The sequence below is a fragment of the Sebastes umbrosus genome, chromosome 6 (genome assembly GCF_015220745.1).
Source record: "Sebastes umbrosus isolate fSebUmb1 chromosome 6, fSebUmb1.pri, whole genome shotgun sequence".
Lineage (NCBI taxonomy): Eukaryota > Metazoa > Chordata > Actinopteri > Perciformes > Sebastidae > Sebastes > Sebastes umbrosus.
Genome location: NC_051274.1, coordinates 22,529,058 through 22,548,138, shown reverse-complemented (window position 1 = coordinate 22,548,138; position 19,081 = coordinate 22,529,058). Strand labels below are relative to the sequence as shown.

The window sequence follows — 19,081 nt, the reverse complement described above, 5'->3', positions numbered from 1 at the left end:
AAACCAATAGTGCGCAAATTGTATACTATTTCCTGTAAAATATTACAGTGTGTAAACGCTGGACACTACGGCAGCATAAGTATCCCACAATGCAATGCGGTAGTGACAACCACGTTCATAACAGGCATTGACAGAGAGCTCTGTAACATCAATAACGCTTCAATTTAAGTGTAAATATAAGACTTAATTTTGCTAGGCGTAATATATATTTTAAATTAATTCAGACTTTGATTCTCACAAATTTACGTTTTAGTCACATGAGGTTGGCACAGGTTACCACGGTTACGCATCTCCAACCAGCAAGGATGATCTCAGGAAGTGACGAAGTAAATTACTGCGCAGTGCGTCAGAGAAGATACAAACTACTGTTTATTATTATTATTTACCTATTTTATAGTTTATGTTTTGAATTTGCTTGAAAAGCACTTTGTGCTTATTGCTTGAAAAGTGCTGTATAAATAAAATAAAATAATTATTATTATTATTACAAAAGTATGTTGAACAATTGTACACATATTGGGTATGTAGAGCGAGATTTGGGACGCAGCTACTGTTGTTTTGGAACACAACAACTCTCCGATAAGCTCATGTAAACAAATGTGCATTTCAAGTTCGCTCACGTTTGAAGCTTGAAGAACATCTGGCTTCAGAAGGACATTTTCATCTTTATCTGGCCGATTGTTCGACTTTTAAAGAACCCTGTGATGATAACGGTCTCTCGCTTGAACCCAGCTATCACCGCTGTCGATCACTGCTGTGTCACCGGGTAAATAAACGGACTAGCAAATGGGGTTCTGGGAGTTTAGCTCTTGATTTATCAACCGAAACCCAACTTCCTGTTGCTTTGACTGGCTGTGGAATGTCCATTTGGTCTTGAGTTGTAAAGTAGAGACTGGGGGAAAGTTATTTCTCTCAACAGAGTGAGTCACAGGAGAGGTCACATAGTAGAAGATGTGAGTTCATGGGAGAAGAGAGGAGGCTTCAGAGAGCATTCAGGCAGGAGAAGGGAAGGTTGTGGACCAGGAGGGCAGAGAAGAAGGTCTGAAAAACATCACGCCACAGCTGCAAACTGTGTTTAAAATCCTGATTTAATGGGGATTTAACACTCCATAATTGGAGCTGTAACGCCACTTAGGGAAAGTTTGAGCCATTAGAAGTGTTAGCTTTCAGTTTTGACCATTTGTGCTCTATTGCTGAAACAAATAGTCATCAGATATGCGATTGACAGAAAATAAATCAACGGTAATTCTTCTGACTATTGATGAATCATTTATCATCATCTTTTATGATCATTTCCAGTCATTTATCAGGCAATAATGTCCCAAATTCACTGGTTCCAGCCTCTCAAATGTGAGGATTAGCTGCTTTTCTCTGTTTTTACTTCATTGTAAAAGTAATATCTTTGAGAGTAGGGCTGCAACTAATGGTTATTTTCTGCAGTCGATTAATCTGTCAATTATTTTCTTGATTAATCGATTAGTTGTTTGGTCTATAAAGTGTCAGAAAATGTGAATCAGTGTTTCCCAAAGCCCAAGATGACGCCCTCAAATGTCTTGTTTTGTCCACAACTCAAAGATATTCAGTTTACTGTCATAGAGGAATAAAGAAACCAGAAAATATTCACATTTGAGAAGCTGGAATCAGAGAGTTTTGACTTTTTTTTTTTCTTAAAAAATTACTCAAACCGATCAATAGATTATTCAATTTCATTAATCGATTAATTGTTGCATTTTTAGACAAAACTAGCAATTTGAAGATGTCACCTTGCACTTTGGGAATAGTGATTTAAAATGATAAATTTTATAGACTAAACCTTTCACTGTTAATTGGGAACAATTATCAACAGATTTATTGATAATTAATCTCTATTTTTAGCCCTAATCTAATAGCTTACTATAAAACTATATGAATAGTTTAAGTTGTGTATTGGTTGAGGCTTGAGAAATGGAAAGTACGTTAATCATGTGACATTGTTTTCACTTACAACATGTTTGAAGTTTCACATCTCAAGAATGTGGTTTGGACATTGACTCCACAACGTTTGCATGTAAATGAGGTGTGCCCTTATACCTGTTATGCTAATATCTCAATAAACAAGCTCTTAACTGAGTCTATTTGCTTTGTAAACAAGGACATGCATGAGGAAGAGCTGAGAGGGAGGAGTACTGAGCTCCATGAAAACTTCACATCTCCGCCTGTTAGAAAAACATGTTGTCCCCTCTGCTTTGTATCCCTCCCACCTTCACCTTCAGTCCCTATCTCTGGGAGAGGTAGCGTCTGCTTTGTTGGACTCATGCTTTGTTGTGATTGCCTGGTTCGGGTTACCTCGCTAAAGAGCGATAGGGTGATCGGGTGTCTGCTCGGAGAAAGGGTGGCCAGCGTTTTCTCACACTCTGCTCTGTCGCTTTCTATTCCACGGGGCTTTACCTGGGAGCTGGAAAAACACCTAGAATTCATTCATACTCATTGTTGGTGTGGACGCGCAAACAAAACACACACACGCTCGAATTACACGTAACAGCTAAACCCTGACATTATTCAGGACAGTTTTTGATTTCCTGAAGAGTTAAAGGAAGTCCCTGCAGCCCAGTGACGACAACATCTCATCCTGTCTCCTCTCATTGTGTTTCAATAGCAAGGAAAAGGAGGAATCCAAACAATAGCACTGACAACACATTCATTAATGAGAAGCTGGTGTGATTCACACTTATTTACCATAAATGATGTCATTTAATAAGGTCATCTGGCTTGTTAAGCCCCACCTCATGTAGTCATCAGTGTATGTGACACATGTACAGTCCATGACACCCAGACGCCCAGATTCTCTATTCACCCTTCCTGTCCTTCTTAGCGTTTGTGAGGGTGTAGACGGTTATATTTTCTTTTTGTCCCCTGAGGGACACATTTATCTTGAACTATATCCAGCCATATCTGGCATTAGAGCTGCTGCATCACTTTCTTTTTCTCATTGTGAAGGCCTGAAATAAGCTTAAAGAAAACACAGTCATGCCAGGTCCCATATTGGTTCTGTTTTCTTTGCCTCCTTGTTGGCTCTGCTTCCTTACAGGGATCAGTGGCCTGGCTTTTTCCAACCTCTTCAGACAGTAACCTTCATTACAGAGCTACTGGTCTTATCTTTCCCCTCATTGGCTGCTCCAGTATTTTTCCTTTGTCACCTGATCATTGCAATACGTTCAGAAATGTGTTGCTTCTTCACACATAGCTGAGGTGCATTGAAACAATATATGCCAGTGCTTTTATTTGGATTAAGGAAAAAGAGCCAGACAAGATTTATTTCTCTGATGTTATTAATGATAACATTAACAGGCCGCACATCCCATTTACCACTTTGTTGTTCTTGAAAAGTAAAATTCAGACCAGATATCCGAGTCCTGGCAGCCAAATGAAATCACTTACAACGTCAGCCTTTTATTCTCTGAAAAATAGAACAAGAGTCAGAGGATTAATGACCAAACAGGATCCGATAAAGCTGATCTTTGCTTTTATTTCCAGTGGGTTAGTAACTTCTCTTTTCAGGCTTCAGCTGCTGAAGCTGTAACAATATTACATTAACTCTCAAGTCTCTAAACTATTAACTAAAAGGTCAAAGCATTGATTTTAAAATGATGTTACATGTCTACAAATCAATTGATGGGTTAGGACCACCGTTAGTTTCTGTTGACGCTGGTATCATCACTTATCCTTTTAAAGGAATAGGTCGACATTTTGGGAAATATGTTTTTATATTTAGTGTACAGACACGATATTGGAATCGGCAAGAAAGCAAATAAGCCAATTTCCCAAAATGTCGAACTATTCCTTCAATATTCAGATTTATAACTTTTATTGTTGTTTTTGTTTACATTGTAATTCTACAACAGCATACTGCTAAATCGTGGTAATCAGATGTATATTTACTGAGAAGTTACAGTTAAATACAGTGATTCTACAGCAGCATATACTGCTAAAATCACAGTAATCTGTGAGACATTTACTGTGAAGTTACAGTTAAATACAGTACAACAACATAATGCTAAATCGCGGTAATCTGATGGACATTAACTGTGAAGTTACAGTTAGATACAGTAACTCTACAGCAACATACTGCTAAATTGCATTAATCTGTTGTCTGAAGTTACTGTTAAATACAGTAATACTACAACGTCATACTGCTCAATCACAGTAATATACTGGCATAACTACTGTGAGGTCACCGTATACAGCCGTCATTTCACAATGAATTACTGTAAAAATGATTCAGTAACTTACTGTGAAAGTAGGAGTAATTTACTGTAAATGTACAGTCAAATAATTGAACCCAATATATTGGTCTTTGTTCTGTTTATCTGGTACTGGTTGTCTAAAATACAATTTGTGAATTTAGCACCTGGAATTGTATAAGAAATGTGCCATACCTGTGCGGCTGTGACCCTTTGATTATGTTGTCTTACGTTTTAGTCGTTACGTGGGTCCCTTCTTCCTGGACTCCACCCTGATGAACAGACACTCAGACGTGTTGGGGGTAAAGGGGAATGTCTGGGCCTCATGTCTGAACCACCTCAGGCTCTGTCCAGCATAGTGAGCTCTTAGGCCGCCCACTCCTTTCCCTCTGAGCTGATGACAACTAAGTCTGGCCTGTGAAAACCTATCAAAGTAGATAAAAACACAGACTCTGCGTAACCCACCGATAGAGCATGCACAAAAGACAGAATCACATTGAGTGCATCTGCTTAGTAGGCCACTTGTAGGGTGTTTCAGTTTGAAAATTTGATTCACATGGGATAAGGCAAAGCACAATACCTTTTTTTATTATTGTGTCTTGCATACAGCTAAGTCCAGCTTGCATGGGCTTACAAGCCACCACAAATTCATATAAGATAGATCCAGAATGCTGCACAAAACAATACTACAAAAAAGAAAGAAAAGAAAAGCAATTCTTTTTCAAATCATCGTCATTGTCAGACCTTCAAGGATAAAAACATTTACTATATAATATAGAGTAAATACTGGTCAAATAGTCACTTTTACCTTCTCTACCAGGCTTTTGAGACAAAGTAAATGAACTTACATCAAAATGAAACAACAATTTCAGTCTTTTTGATCATCTGTACACCAGAATATGTCAGGGTATTTAATTGAAAATTCACATTCTTTTACCATCATAGTATAAAAGAAAATACAGCTGCGTCTTAACCAAAGAGATCTTCCAGAAATAAACTTCTGTCGCATGTTTGGCAGCAACTTAGGAAACAACTGTGGCAATTCAGAGTGAAGAGTTAGTTTAGTTTGGTGTTATATCTTATCCTGACTGAAAGTGTGAAGCCGTGAAAAAGATCAGGGGGGGAACATCCTGTCACTTTTCTCCATTTGTCTCTCTGGGAGCCTCTGGCGGGAGTTGAGTCATGAACTCAACTCCAGGCTGGTTGTAAATCAGCTCGGATTAGGAAGCTGTCCAGTTTAGGGCAGATGGAGTTGCCCTGTTGACTCCGATGTCTGAAGTGACCGTGGGCTCTGCAGCATCCCCCTTTGGTTGTGGGGGTCTATGCGTGACTTTGAGCGCTCTGCTGAGTCCCTGATGGCTCTCCTGGACTCTCCATGGCTCCTTAACCTGCAACCTGACCCCCTCAACTACTTTAACTGTTGAGTCTTTAAAACTTCTGTCTGCCTTTGTCAACGGCTCAAATGTCTCTCTGTTTTAGAGTTTTATGTCCTCTCTGTTGGCCGGTGTTACTTCTGTGCTTAATTCTCCTCCACAACACCCCTTTACCTCTAAACCAGGGCTGCCCAAAGTGGGGCCCGTGGCACATCATAAGGTTCAATTTGGCCTGCCAGATGTTTCTAGCGGAAAAAAATAAATCGATGTTCAAGTCATTTTATTTTTTGTGAGGTAAAAATGCACTTCACTTTAAATATGTAGGATCCCTAATTATTACGAAGACAAAAAGCATTTCAATTAAGGGAACTTGGGATTCTAGTACCATTTTGTATCTTAAGAATACAATAAAATACAAGTTTGTTTTTGACCCGTGGCCCCCATTAAGTTTCAGCTTTCGCCCTCCAAGGGAAAACATTTGGGCTACCCTGCTCTAAACACTTGTCCTACTTTGTGTATTCCCCTTTGTTTGTGCATAAAAGTTTCTATTTTGTAGGTTATTTACCTGATATCTATCCTAGGACTGCAATCAAACACTATTTTCACTATCAATTAAACGATAAATCATTTTTTTCAATAATTGTTTAATCTTTGGTCTATATGTAACCCAGGGTAACGTCTTCTGATTGTGTGTTTTGTCCAAAACCCAAATGCATTCAATTTACAATGATAAAAAACAGAGAAAAGCAAAAAATGTTCACATTTAAGAGGCTGAAACCAACAAATGTTTAGTATTTCTCAAACAATTATTCACTGAGCGATACGGACGATATGGAGAAAATCAAATATCACTATATTTTTTGATCAAATACCTCGATATCGATGTTGTGTTGATGTTGTGTTGATTGGTGCTTTTACAAAATATTTACACAATGAGATTTTTGATAGATAATCATCAGTAATGTGGATATAATGACTAATTGGGTAAATGCAAATAATAGAACAGCTAGAAAGTTCAGAAAATTACATCTGTAATACAGCTTTAAAACCAGGAAAAGACAGCACTTATGTCATATTATGATATCCAAAATCTAAGAAGATATCTAGTCTCATATCATGATATCGATATATTGCCCAGCCTTAACTGAATCTAAGTTAATATTGATCAATATTCTTACCATCCACGATTCATTATTCCATCTTATTTCCTCCATTATATCTTCTGTCAACGCATTTATTTACTTCTTTTCTGTAGCTGACTTGTGTGCAAGAGATCTCTACATAAAAAGCAAAAAAAGACTAATAGTGTTCTGGTCTTTTAGAGTTGAATACAGTGAGAGAGTTTTTCATTCTCATCCTCCTGTTCCGGCTCACAATGTGGACCTAATGATCGGAGAGATAGCGGTGATAATGGAACCAGTTTATCTGGTTGCGCAGTGTACTGGTGTTGTGTTTTAACCGGATTTTGCTCTACACAGCACCAGGGGGCATACGCTGACCCTGCCCACTAGCCATTGTTAGCGATTTTCTATGACGAAAAAAATAACTCAAATGTCAAAGGATGGGAATGGCACCGCACCAAATCAAAACAAAGCGGCACATTGAATCCTTTGTCGAGCCAGTCTCAGGTCAAACGAGAAAGGCCGTGCTGGAGGAGAGAGTATGTGGGCAACACAACAAGCACCAAACATTTTTGGCATTTCTGTAGTATTTTAGCCCTAAAATGGACAAAAACAACAAATCCAAAACTATAAAGTGCTCCCTCTCCCCCATAAAACTACTTCTCTTTTGCTTCTTATAAACACAGGAAGGGTGAGATTGTATCACGGTGGAGGAAAGTGAAATGAAATTAGCTAAATTGGGTTACTTGGCTCAAATTACTCAAATCTGGTCAGAAAGGAAAAAACATCCTCTCTGCCCTCGTCGCAGGAGAAACCTCTTCTCTGCCCCCTCTGTCATCGTCGCAGGGATACTTTTTATACCCATAACATTTGTAGACCCACACATCTGCTCACAGTCCCACCTGTATTTGTTTACATTACCTGAGGCTCTAACTGACAAAGAGCCTGAACCGTGTTAAACATCAAAGTCTTGTGCATGTCCTCGTGGCTCGTAACCTGTTGCTCATCACTGATCCTTTACTGAAACACTTTTCTTCACTTCTAATTCATGTCTTTATAGGTGAAATATTTTTCAAATCCAAAATCAAATGGGCAGGTTTTTACGTTATTTTGCTCCTTTTGTCTAAATAGATGAACATCTGAATGTGTGTGTCTGGTCTGTTTTCCAGTAATTCAGAATTAAATTACTACAAAAGGGGACTTTGCTCTTCGCCTGTTTGCCCCACAGTTCTACTTTAGTATGCATGACTGATCGAGAAAAACAAAAGGAACTAGGCTTTGGGCCTGGACAGATGCTGGAGTAGATATCTGGGCTTATTTGTTTTCATTTACCACCCAGGTGTTTGCATCAAAATTCAAGCTTATGAAACATTATTTGGAGTTTATTAAAGAGATGTACTTTGTGCAATTGGTACTTCTCAGTCATTACTTCATTACGATTACGCCTAAGGATCAGTTCACTTAAAGGAACAGTGTGTAACATTTAGGGGGATCTATTGGCAGAAATGGACTATAATATTAATAAGTATGTTTTCTTTAGTGTATAATCACCTGAAAATAAGAATTATTGTGTTTTCGTTACCTTAGAATGAGCCGTTTATATCTACATAGAAAGTGGGTCCTCGCCATGTTTCTACAAGGCCAGAATGGACAAACCAAACACTGGCTCTAAATAGGACCATTCGCGTTTTCATGTTTTTGCATTGGCCACCGTAATTTTCCAACACGCTTGGCATACGGGAGAAGTTTCAGTTGGTTGCAATCTGCAACCACACTGCTACATGGCGCCAAATCCTGCATACTGCACCTTTATAGCTTAGGTGGACTACAAATTAGGGCTGCAACAAATGATAATTTGTTTTCTCGATTAATCGATTAGTTGTTTTGTCTATATAATGTCCAAAAATAATGAAAAATATCAGTCACGGTTTCCCAGAGCCCAAGGGGACGTCTTCAAATGTCTTATTTCGTCCGACCAACAGTCCAAAACCTAAAAATATTCCATTTACAGTGATATACAGTAATAAAACGTCATTAAATCTGCACATTTGAAAAGCTGGAACCAGAAAATATTAGGCTTTGTTGAATTGAATAACAACTGAAATAGTTGCAAATTAATTTTCTGTCAATTTACTAATCGATTAGCCAACTAACTGTTTCAGCTCTGCAGTTAAATCCTAATGATTTTTATTCATAGACCTAAATGAAAAAAGTGAAAGCTCTTAGAATATGTGATTTTTTTATATTTCTGTTTTCTTATGATGATCACCAACTGGAGATTATTATTTATTGTACTAGTATATGTCCAGTCTTTGTTAAAACTGCTCAGAGCCATAATTTCTTAGAAACAGATACAGATGGGAGATAGCACTCTTCACTTCCTAGTACGATGACTTTCCTAAAGATTTTTCCCAGGAGAGACGAAGGAGGAGAGAGTAGCTTGGGGGTCAGACAAGAGAGAAAATGTACTACTATAAACTACTACTATAAACAGGACACATTCCTCCTGTAATTCTGGACATCTGGTATGCACGTTGCTTCACTATTCTGTCTGCGTGGGTTTTATAAAGCAGGTTATGTCAAAGGTCCCATATGCAACATCTCTGCAGCACTGTTTCCCACCTACACTTATAGCTTCGTCAGGCATTTCTGCATTTTTAAGGCCTTTTTTTGGCATCCATCAGCAGTTTAAGGTTTCTGCATGTGTTATTTTTTTTATATACTTTATTGTGTCAGCACATATCGTTGATACATTTCTTTTCCTTTCTGTTATTTAAACATATATTCAAACATCTTATTTAAACATCATTTAAACACAGTGCATACGTAAACAAACAAACAAAAAAACAAAACAGTTTCATTTGATAATTCAGTTGATATTTCTACTGTGGCTTAATTTTCTATCATGCATATCACTTAAAACATCTTCACAAAACATGATCCATTTAATATTACATATAATATAGTATGTTATTAGTCAATTACCTTTACTTAATTTAAGAAGGCCCATCTTTTTTCCAGCAACTTTTCGTTCTTATTGATTTTATAAATGACCTTTTCCGTACTATATTTATCTTCTACTGTTTCCAGCCCCGTGTTTACGTTGGGAGGTTCCAATTTTTTCCAACTTCTTGTTATTTGTTTGAGTGCTGTAGTTCTCACGATCCAAAAAATATATAATTCCTCTTTTTGTAGGCTTTTGTGACATGTTCCCAGGAGTATAACGTGTTTTTCTAGGTACCCCGACCAGTAGGTTTGTATTTGTTCACATATAAAGAATATATGTGTATCATGGTCAGCATTATTTTCCCCCACATTCCCTCCAACAACTAGAATTGTTTGTGTATACTAGGATACGGTTGTATGTGTTATTGAGTGTGCGTTGTAATTTGTGATAACAAAAATATGCTATTTAATTATGAAATAATAAGTCAGCTGTCAAGAAATGCAGAAGCACTTCAGTCCTCTTGTAGACAACATGATTCATGATGTGCTGATGGAGTGAACAATACCGATGTGGAAAACTTTAAAATACACACACGTGTTGTTCCACCCTCACCAGTGACTGAGTGGTTGTCATAGGAACAAGTATGTCATTTTTCCATCCATCAAACACTCCACCAGTGGGAAAATGCCAGTGTGAGCATCACGTCTGGCCTGGGATGGGTTAACGGGGTGCTGCGCTTTAGACGGGAGGCTGAGTTATAGTTTGAGGTTAAATGTCAAGCTGACAGGCCGTTTGTGGCCGGGCTGGCGGGGTTCAGTTGATGCGGGTGTAAATGAGGGTTCCCAGTGCAAACAATCCCTCATGTCTCTTCAAAGAGAAACGCTGAGGTGATCAGTTTCAGGGTCTGGCAAGCTCCCTCATATTGTTGTGCTTCTTCATTTTTAAGATTTCCATGTCAACGCGTGTTTACAAGCTCTTGGCTCAGCAAAGGAAGTTATTAGTCAAAAGCTTGTGTCGTATAGTTTGTGTTATTTTTTTACTGTTGTCATGAGGACATAAAAAGATTTAGTGGGTTGGTCGCCAAACACAAATTAGAGCATTTAGGGTTTAATTTGAGCTACACTAAACTGGCCGCCACGGGACGTCTCGTGTGGCGTTCAAGTGTTCTTTATGGCCGGATTAGATGACAGGTCTGGTAAGAGGCTCGACCTTTGGTAGTGGCTTGTTGTGGTTAAAAGAAAAGTGTCGCTTGAACGATGCTGAGACTTGAGAGTGCAGAGGAGATGCGGATCATCTCCTGCAGCAGGATGCTGAGTGTCAACCAACACAGGAAATGAGGTCATGGTGTAAGTCCCCAAAAATTTCGGCGGCTCTCTGCTGTTGGCGCCAGAGGCCTGTAAAGCACCAGTCACTGACACACACACAGCTGCTTTAAATAGTCAAATAAACAGAAAAAGGGAAATATGTGGTTATAAATGAAACTAATTCCTTTTTTTTTTCTTTTTTTTCAGAGTTCTATGAACCTGCCTCCGGACAAAGCGCGGCTGCTCAGACAGTATGACAACGAGAAGAAGTGGGACCTGATCTGCGACCAGGTGCATTCATAAACTCTTATTCAAAAATGACCAAACCAGCACTCACCTGCCGTCATCACTTTACTCATTCTGCACCAACACAGTGACTTCAGCAAACTGCACATTACAATATTTACTCTGTTGTGTATTTTCAGGAGAGATTTCAGGTGAAGAATCCGCCTCACACCTACATCCAGAAGCTACGAGGATACTTAGACCCTGGAGTCACTCGAAAGGTGAGAGAGTACCAATGACCTTTCAAATATAAAGTCCACTTAAAGGGGAATTCCACCGATTTTCACACATCACAGTCTGTTTACAGGTGTTGGGGAGGTATATTGCGTAAGTGGAAAAAAAAAGTTTTATAAAGCCTTTTGTGGCTGATAAAGTGTGATAAAGTCGGTTGTGGCTGAAGACGTGAAGTGAGGTTGCCAGACCTTTGTAGCCCGCTCCTCATCTCCGCTCGAGGGTAACATCTCAAGGCTACATTAGCCAGTACTAGCACAACACACCCAAAACCCAGAATGAACTGCCGGTGGTCGAGTTGCATTGTGGGTAATGTAAGCACTAGGGGGTGTCACGATTTTGATTCTAAATCGAAAATCAATCTAAATGAGCTCTCGATTTTGACCTTCGAAGTCAAAAGCGAGATCTGCGATTCTCCCAGTATTTGTTTTTTCTCTCCAGCCCCGCCTACTTGCGCGTGTCTGAAGAAAAAAACAACAAAATACTTAAAAAAAGACACAGCCTATCTTGACTGCAGGTGCACTTATCAAGACACCATGGCCACTGCCGGAGTCGAAGATGACGGAGAAATAACAGAACTTGAAAATCCTCCTGCCCCATCAGCAAAGAAAACAACGCTCTTTTAGAAATTAAACATGTAAATGACAGTTGTCAGTGCATGAAACCAATGATCTGTTGATCTTTATGAATCAAGAATTGATAATCTAACAGTAGCATAGCTGTCAGTGCTGAAAAAAAAATTTTAAATCAAAAATCGATTTTAATACTTTTTTACTTGCAGTACATCAAAGATACAAAAGTGTAATGCTAAATCGGTGGAGTACTCTTTTAAAAAAAAAACTGTAAACTCTCCCTCTTTATTAAGCAGCACTTGCACAATGATATTTCTTCAGCAAAACTCTGTGCTTTTCATTATGTGTTTCAGAAGTTTCGCAGACGTGTGCAGGAATCTACAAAAGTCTTGAGGGAGCTGGAGATCTCACTGAGGACAAACCACATTGGGTAATCAATACTTATCTCTCCAGTGTATCTGGGCAATTACACAGGTCCATTTAATGGTGCACGAACCTGAAGGAAACCAGATGATTGTTTTTTGCCTGGTAAAGAATAGTCCTTTCTGTACTCTCTGCTGCTGCAGGGACCCAGTGCTCTTTCTGGTGCCCAGATATCCCCCATTGTTCTAACTTGCCAAGCTCTGCAGCTCCACTTCATAGAGCTGGTCCTCATAATGCCCAGATGGTAGCTATTGTGCTGCCTCGTCCACTCCCCCATAGTGTTGAGCAGGAAGCTTTGTTGTGTGTGCCAGAGGGACAGGAAGCCTGGCTGACCAATGCTGAACCCAGTGAAAACACACACACAAGGATACTTTCATGTTTACACATTTCTCACATTTTAAAGCAAACAATCCTTTTCTATTGTTTTGTCATAGACATGCAATACTGTGCAGCTCACTACAAACCCACTTGGTGTGCGTGTGGATGTTATGTAAAGCCTTTCTTTATCTTCAGTGTTGCAGACACGATCCTTGACTTTTACAATCTGATGTCACACAGCTACTCTCACGTATAAAACATGTGCTGCAGTGACTTGCCACTGAATTCCCAAAACCAAAAGGAGCCTGTAAAAAGGCTTTGATTTTCCATAGCGTTCATTGAGCTCCAAGATGAATAACTCATATTCTATTAGGCCTCATCAATAAAGAGTCGGTTTCAATGAGTTTCCCAGAAAGACTCACAGGGGGAAAGAAAAGAGAGAGCTATTTTCAGAAGACTTTTTGTGGATGGGATTAAGTGTAACAGATGCTGGTTTATTGTGTGTGTCTGAATCCTGGGCCCGTTCTGATGTTGTTATTCCAGAAATTGCCAAGGAAATCTGAAATAGCAACCGGTCGGAGAGAAGTAGAGAGAGAGAGGAAGGGTCAGAGGCAAGGAGGGAGAAATGGGAGGGAGGGTGGTGGTGGTGGTGGTAGACAGGAAACTGATGATCAAGCCCTCCTCCTTGTCCACCCCCTCCTCTTCTCCTTCCAGTCTTCTTACTGCTTTGTTTGCTTTCCTCAGTTCTTCTCCTCACCTCTCTTCCCTTTCCCTCCCTCCGCTACTTTGAGGCTCTGATTGCTTTCCTGTCTGACTCGCCATTGGCTGACTAGCAGTCTGTCATCATAACCAGCACTCCGAGACTATTTTAAGAACCTTTTACCCCAATCCTGCCCCCCCCCCTGGAGTTCCCTGAAGAAGAGGGGAGGAGGTGAAGGGAGTTTGAGGGGGGAGGCAGACTAAATACTGTTGACTGTCAGGGGTTCGACCTGAGCCCAGCTCCTTAAGCCATATGCCCTCCACATTCTTTCTCTCATCGCAGTGGGAATTCCTTTGTTTGGAGTTGTTTCTCTCTCCAAAAAACTGGAGTTAAATGTGGAGGAAATGTGAAGCCTCGGTCTGGTTTACTTTCCATGACATTCCTGCCAAGTTCCTTCAGTCAGGGGAGGGGCGACACCCCCATCAGAGCTGCCTTAAAGGATCATTCCGGTTTATTACAATTTGGGTCTTATTTTTTGTAATTTTTGGCTATAATTTCTATCAGTTATTATAACATCGTTGCTGAGATATTGCAACATGGTGGCATTTTAAAATAATAAGTCAGACAGGGAAGAAACACCAGCTGACAATCAGGTTGTAAAGAAGCTGAAAGTTTTGTCAGATTACACAATTTTTCTTGGTAAAACCAAAAGTGGTTGCAACCTAAATTTCTGTATAATTGTGTGCATGCAATACAATGGCAAGATGGATCAACAGACTGTTTGTGTAACAATTTCCTTATTTTATTTCCTAATCATTTTGGTTAACCTGTGTGTTCATTCAAAACCGTGTAATCGTCTGTGTTTTTTTTGCCCTGTCTGACTTCTTCACAGATCTTAACTTGGTCAGCACAAAGTCTTTCTTTTTTTCATACATCGTTCATCATCTTGTTTTAACATTTTTGAAGGTGTCGTAGTCAGAATTTATTCATCAACAATATTACCAATTATAAGCAATAGAACAAGAAAAAATGAAAGAAAGAAAAATAGATGTGCTCTTAATACCGGGATAGGGCTGCAACTAGCGATTCATTATCAATCGATTTCATTTGGTCTCTAAAACATCAGGTAACGGTGGAAAATGCCTCAATCACAATATTCTAGCGCACAGTGTGACATCATTAAATGTCTTGTTTTGTCTTACCAACAGTCCAAAATCTCAATTTATTCAATTTACTTTAATGAAAAACCAAGAATGCACCAAATCCTCACATTTGAAAACTTAGAAGATCAAATGTTTGGCATTTTTGCTTTTAAAATGACTTAAACAATTAATCGATTAGTAAAATAGTTTTTTTTTTTTTTTTCAATCGTTGCTGTGCTACAGTGAATCTCAGTAAGCATCAGGAAAGTCAGAGGACATTATGTACTAATTCATACATGCTTAAACATGCATACAAATCAGTGTGAACATGCATATCTAAATATTTAATAATATTAATACACATCCACTCGCCTACTTGATCCTTTAAGTACAAGTCCTATAAGAAGGCTTTTATGGATCTTAGAAATTACACCAATCTCCATTGTTTCTCTCTCTGTCTCTCTGTCTCTCTCTCTCTCTTTCTGCATTAATGGGTAAAATGAAGTCCTAAAGGATAAAAGGATATATGGGTGTGTTCATGATTTGGTGCCCTGCTAACCCCTCTGTGTTCCCATGCGTCACAGGTGGGTCAGGGAGTTCCTCAATGATGAGAACAGAGGCCTTGACGTCCTGGTGGAGTACCTCTCCTTCGCACAGTGTGCTGTCATGTGAGTACTTTTATACAAGTACACTTTATACACACCTACACACACACACACACACACACCTCTTTCGTGATGTACTGTAGCCAAAAAGCTTTCCTAAGGAGCTGGGTTGGGCAGTGGATTCAGCTTAACACGTCGTGTCCTGTAATAAACTGCTTGTGCATCTAAAAATGTGCTCTTGCTTTTTGGATGTGTTTGTATGACTTGGTGCACACTTGGCAAACTGAATGTGTTACGTGGTGTAGTGCTGAGCTATATACCTTTGCCTGACCGGGACACAATCTCTGTGCTGAGCTTTATCGTGCAGCTCGATGACAGTTCTTGTGATAACCCCCGGCTCTCTACCAAGCTGCCTTGCTGACCTTACCTCCCCCCCTTGCCTCTCCTCTACACCCCCCTGTGCCTCTGTGTTGGCTTCTCTGTCTGTCTGTATGCGGCCCAGGTTGGATTTTGAGGGGCTGGAGAATGGGGAGGATGGCTTCTTGGATAAGGCTAAATCTTGGAGCAGGTCCATAGAGGATCTGCACCATTCCAGCACCCAACCCTTCTGCAACACACTGGTGCGCTCTGCCCGCCAGTCTGTCCTCCGGTACGTATTGCTAAGCCAGCTTCCCCTGCTGTTACCTCTCCCTGTTATCGCCTCGCTCTGCTAACCTTGAATGCTGTAAACACGTATTAGCATGCAAGCCAGTTGTCTCGGTGCTGTTCGGTTTCAAGACGATGCCGGAATGGTTGATAAGTTATGACCTCGAGACTCTGCACAGACTCAATCCGAGGACAAGCCGTATCAGAGATAGATGCTAAAATCTTTGACCTTTTGGCGTTATGAGTCTCTCTTTGTTAACGGTCCTCCCACATCTGTCCAGATGTGCGTCTGCACTGTCTTCAGATGAGAGCCAGCTGTGAGCTGCAGCACATGGTGGACAGTTGTCTTCTCATCTATGAGCCACACACAGACAGGAGATGAAGAGACACAAGACGTAAAGTCTCTGAAAAGAAAAAATAGTCCACAGGAAAACTTTCAGGCTTCATAACATTTAGATTAAAATTACTGCTGAATCTGTATTAGGGAAATTTTATGATTCAGAAACGTTGGATCACGAGACGCTGTAAAATCCATTTATATACTGCACGAGAAAAAGTAATACTATGTGCACATGATGACTGGGCAATACAGTTACATAACTGCAGTGTGTGTGCTGTGCATAAACCTCAGTCTGTTGACAGCAGCAACGAAACCAGGCATCTCCCATGATGCATCTGTAACCTCAAAAGCCATCTAAGTTTTTTCTGTCAGACTTAGTGCTCTGTAATTTTCTCTCTCTGCCTCTCTCTATGTGACACACTTAAAACAAGAATCATATGACTACAGTACCAGATAAACTCCAGAAATAAATGAAACAAGCTACGGTTAAACATCAAATTTAAAAAGTTTGATTACAGAATATTAACTTCTGCCATCCGTTGCAGCAATGGCACAGTTTCCAACAGCAAAACCATCAAGAACTCCCGCCTCGTGAGCCAAAAAGACGACGTGCATGTGTGCATCATGTGCTTGAGAGCAATCATGAATTACCAGGTAACAACATACACAATCTGTCACGGATATTATGTGATAAATGTGAGGATTATGTGTTTCCTGTGCACAACATATTCTTAGGTTTTTCTCACCACATCCTGTTCTCTCTCTTCTCTCTCCCTGTGTATCTTCTTCATGCAGTATGGCTTCAATATGGTCATGTCTCACGCACACGCAGTCAACGAAATTGCTCTCAGCTTGAACAATAAGAACTCACGGTAAGAACCGAGGCCCCCACGTCTCCATGGATGCAGGGCTGGGTCAAACAATAGGGGAAACCCTGCAGCCAGTTCATATGATATGCCTCTCGTTCTCCATGGGGCTCAGCTTCTCTCTGAAGTCGGGGATCAGAGGCGTGTATACAGGCTGTTAAAGGAATGTTTACTATAGGGAGATTAGTGGTAAACCGCCAGGGCTGATCACTTCATAATGAACGCCAGGACCACTTAAAAAGCTATAAAGACCTGCCCTCTCTTCAGACTTCAGTATGGATTATAGATTTCAACTCATAAGTTCATGTATTTGCATCAGGGCTGCAACTAACGATTGATTTCAATGTCGATTAATCTGTTGATTATTTTCTTGATTAATCAATTAGTTGTTTGCTCTATAAAATGTCAGAAAATGGTGTAAAATGTTAATCAGTGTTTCCCAAAGCCCAAGATGACGTCATCAAATGTCTTGTTTTGTCAACAACTCAAAGATATTCAGTTTACTGTCATAGAGGAGTACAGAAACCAGAAAATAATCACATTTAAGAAGCTGGAATCAGAGAATTGTGCCTTTTTTTCTTTAAAAAATGACTCAATAATTCAATAGTAGACAACTAATTGATTAATCATTGCAGCTCTTATTTGCATTAATTTTGAGGACTTACATTCTGGTAGCATAGATGATATAAATATTGTGCTTTTGCACCTTTAATTTGAGAGAGTTGGTGTTTGCAGTTGAACTTTATCCAGGTTTGTCTTAACGAGTGTCTCCTGTCTTCTAGGACAAAAGCCTTGGTCCTTGAGCTGCTGGCTGCCGTCTGTCTGGTCCGAGGAGGTCACGAGATCATCCTCTCAGCATTTGACAACTTCAAAGAGGTGCCCAAAGCAATGTTTTAATGAAACTTAAGCCTGTATCATCTAAAGTTGCACTGTTTATATTTGGTGGTAATACGTGTCTAACCCTGTGAGGATTGAATGTGCTAAAAAATAAAAATATCTAACTGACATTAATTGAATTGCCACCATTCCCCACATCTCTGATGTGCATGGGAGCATAAAGGGCCAGTGTAGAGGGATGAAAGTGGAGGAGCTCTGGGAGATTTCATGTCTACTGAGGGTGTAAGCGAAGCTCTACGGTGGCCTGTCTGAGGTCATTAGTCTCATTAAGACACCAGATGTGAGCCAACCTTGAACAATGATAAGGATCAACTCCCTGATGGGAGCCAGCGGACCACAAAGGTTTGCTTAGCCTCTCGGTTTCTGCCTACACAGTCATCCAAACACCGGAACAAGACAATTACCTCGCAGTCGAAAAAGCCCCAGAGAGACTCGAGAGCTAATCAACCCACTAGTCAAAACTATATGGTATTTCTGTAGTGGTGTTTATTTAAATGATACATTAATACAAGGTGACAGGTCTTTGAAATCACTCAAGAAGGCCACCTACTGTATGGTATTCAACCACGGCTGCAGCACAGCACAACCACTACTATTTGTAGTGAGGATTGTCAGAAATGGGCATGTACAGTACTGGAAAATTCACGTTTTAGAACATGGAAAACATTTTTTCCCCCTGCAGTGTATTTTTGTGTAGGAATTTGGCTAAATAAATGGGTCCCGTGTCTTTATCTTTCGCTGGCTTCCCTTCCCATGAATTATGATAATAAGAAGAGGTTGTTGTTGAAAAATGGAGGAAGCTGTTCTCTGTTTATATACAGCTAAGCTCTTCTTTGATCCTGGAATGTGTTTCATGTTTATGATTTGTCACATTAATGTAATACAGTAGATGTATAGAGAACTTTAGAGGACCTTTGACATATATTTTAAACTTTATTTCTGTTGCAAGACACAACAGAGCAACCCACAAACAAAGAGAGTTTATGATCTTGTTGGCAAGTAGAAATAGATAATAAGATAAGTAGTAAATTAAAGGGGAAAAAAGACAGTGGTGCCTTTACTCTGAAGTACGTAGTTCTGGCACAGCCCGTA

At 39.8% G+C, this 19,081-nt stretch overlaps 1 protein-coding gene across 5 annotated transcripts in view; it reads left to right on the top strand.

The window, feature by feature from the left end:
* fmnl3 (formin-like 3) overlaps window positions 1–19,081 on the top strand; it is a 42,320-nt gene that overhangs the window by 8,076 nt on the left and 15,163 nt on the right. For 4 of the 5 annotated variants that reach the window (XM_037773790.1, XM_037773789.1, XM_037773787.1 and 1 more), the window contains exons 2-9: window positions 11,173–11,256; window positions 11,391–11,471; window positions 12,407–12,483; window positions 15,221–15,304; window positions 15,744–15,890; window positions 16,772–16,880; window positions 17,022–17,098; window positions 17,875–17,968. In XM_037773790.1, the coding sequence (XP_037629718.1) occupies window positions 11,173–11,256; window positions 11,391–11,471; window positions 12,407–12,483; window positions 15,221–15,304; window positions 15,744–15,890; window positions 16,772–16,880; window positions 17,022–17,098; window positions 17,875–17,968 (753 nt within the window). The remainder of the gene's footprint in view (window positions 1–11,172; window positions 11,257–11,390; window positions 11,472–12,406; window positions 12,484–15,220; window positions 15,305–15,743; window positions 15,891–16,771; window positions 16,881–17,021; window positions 17,099–17,874; window positions 17,969–19,081) is intronic. The other variant, XM_037773791.1, reaches the window with a different exon arrangement.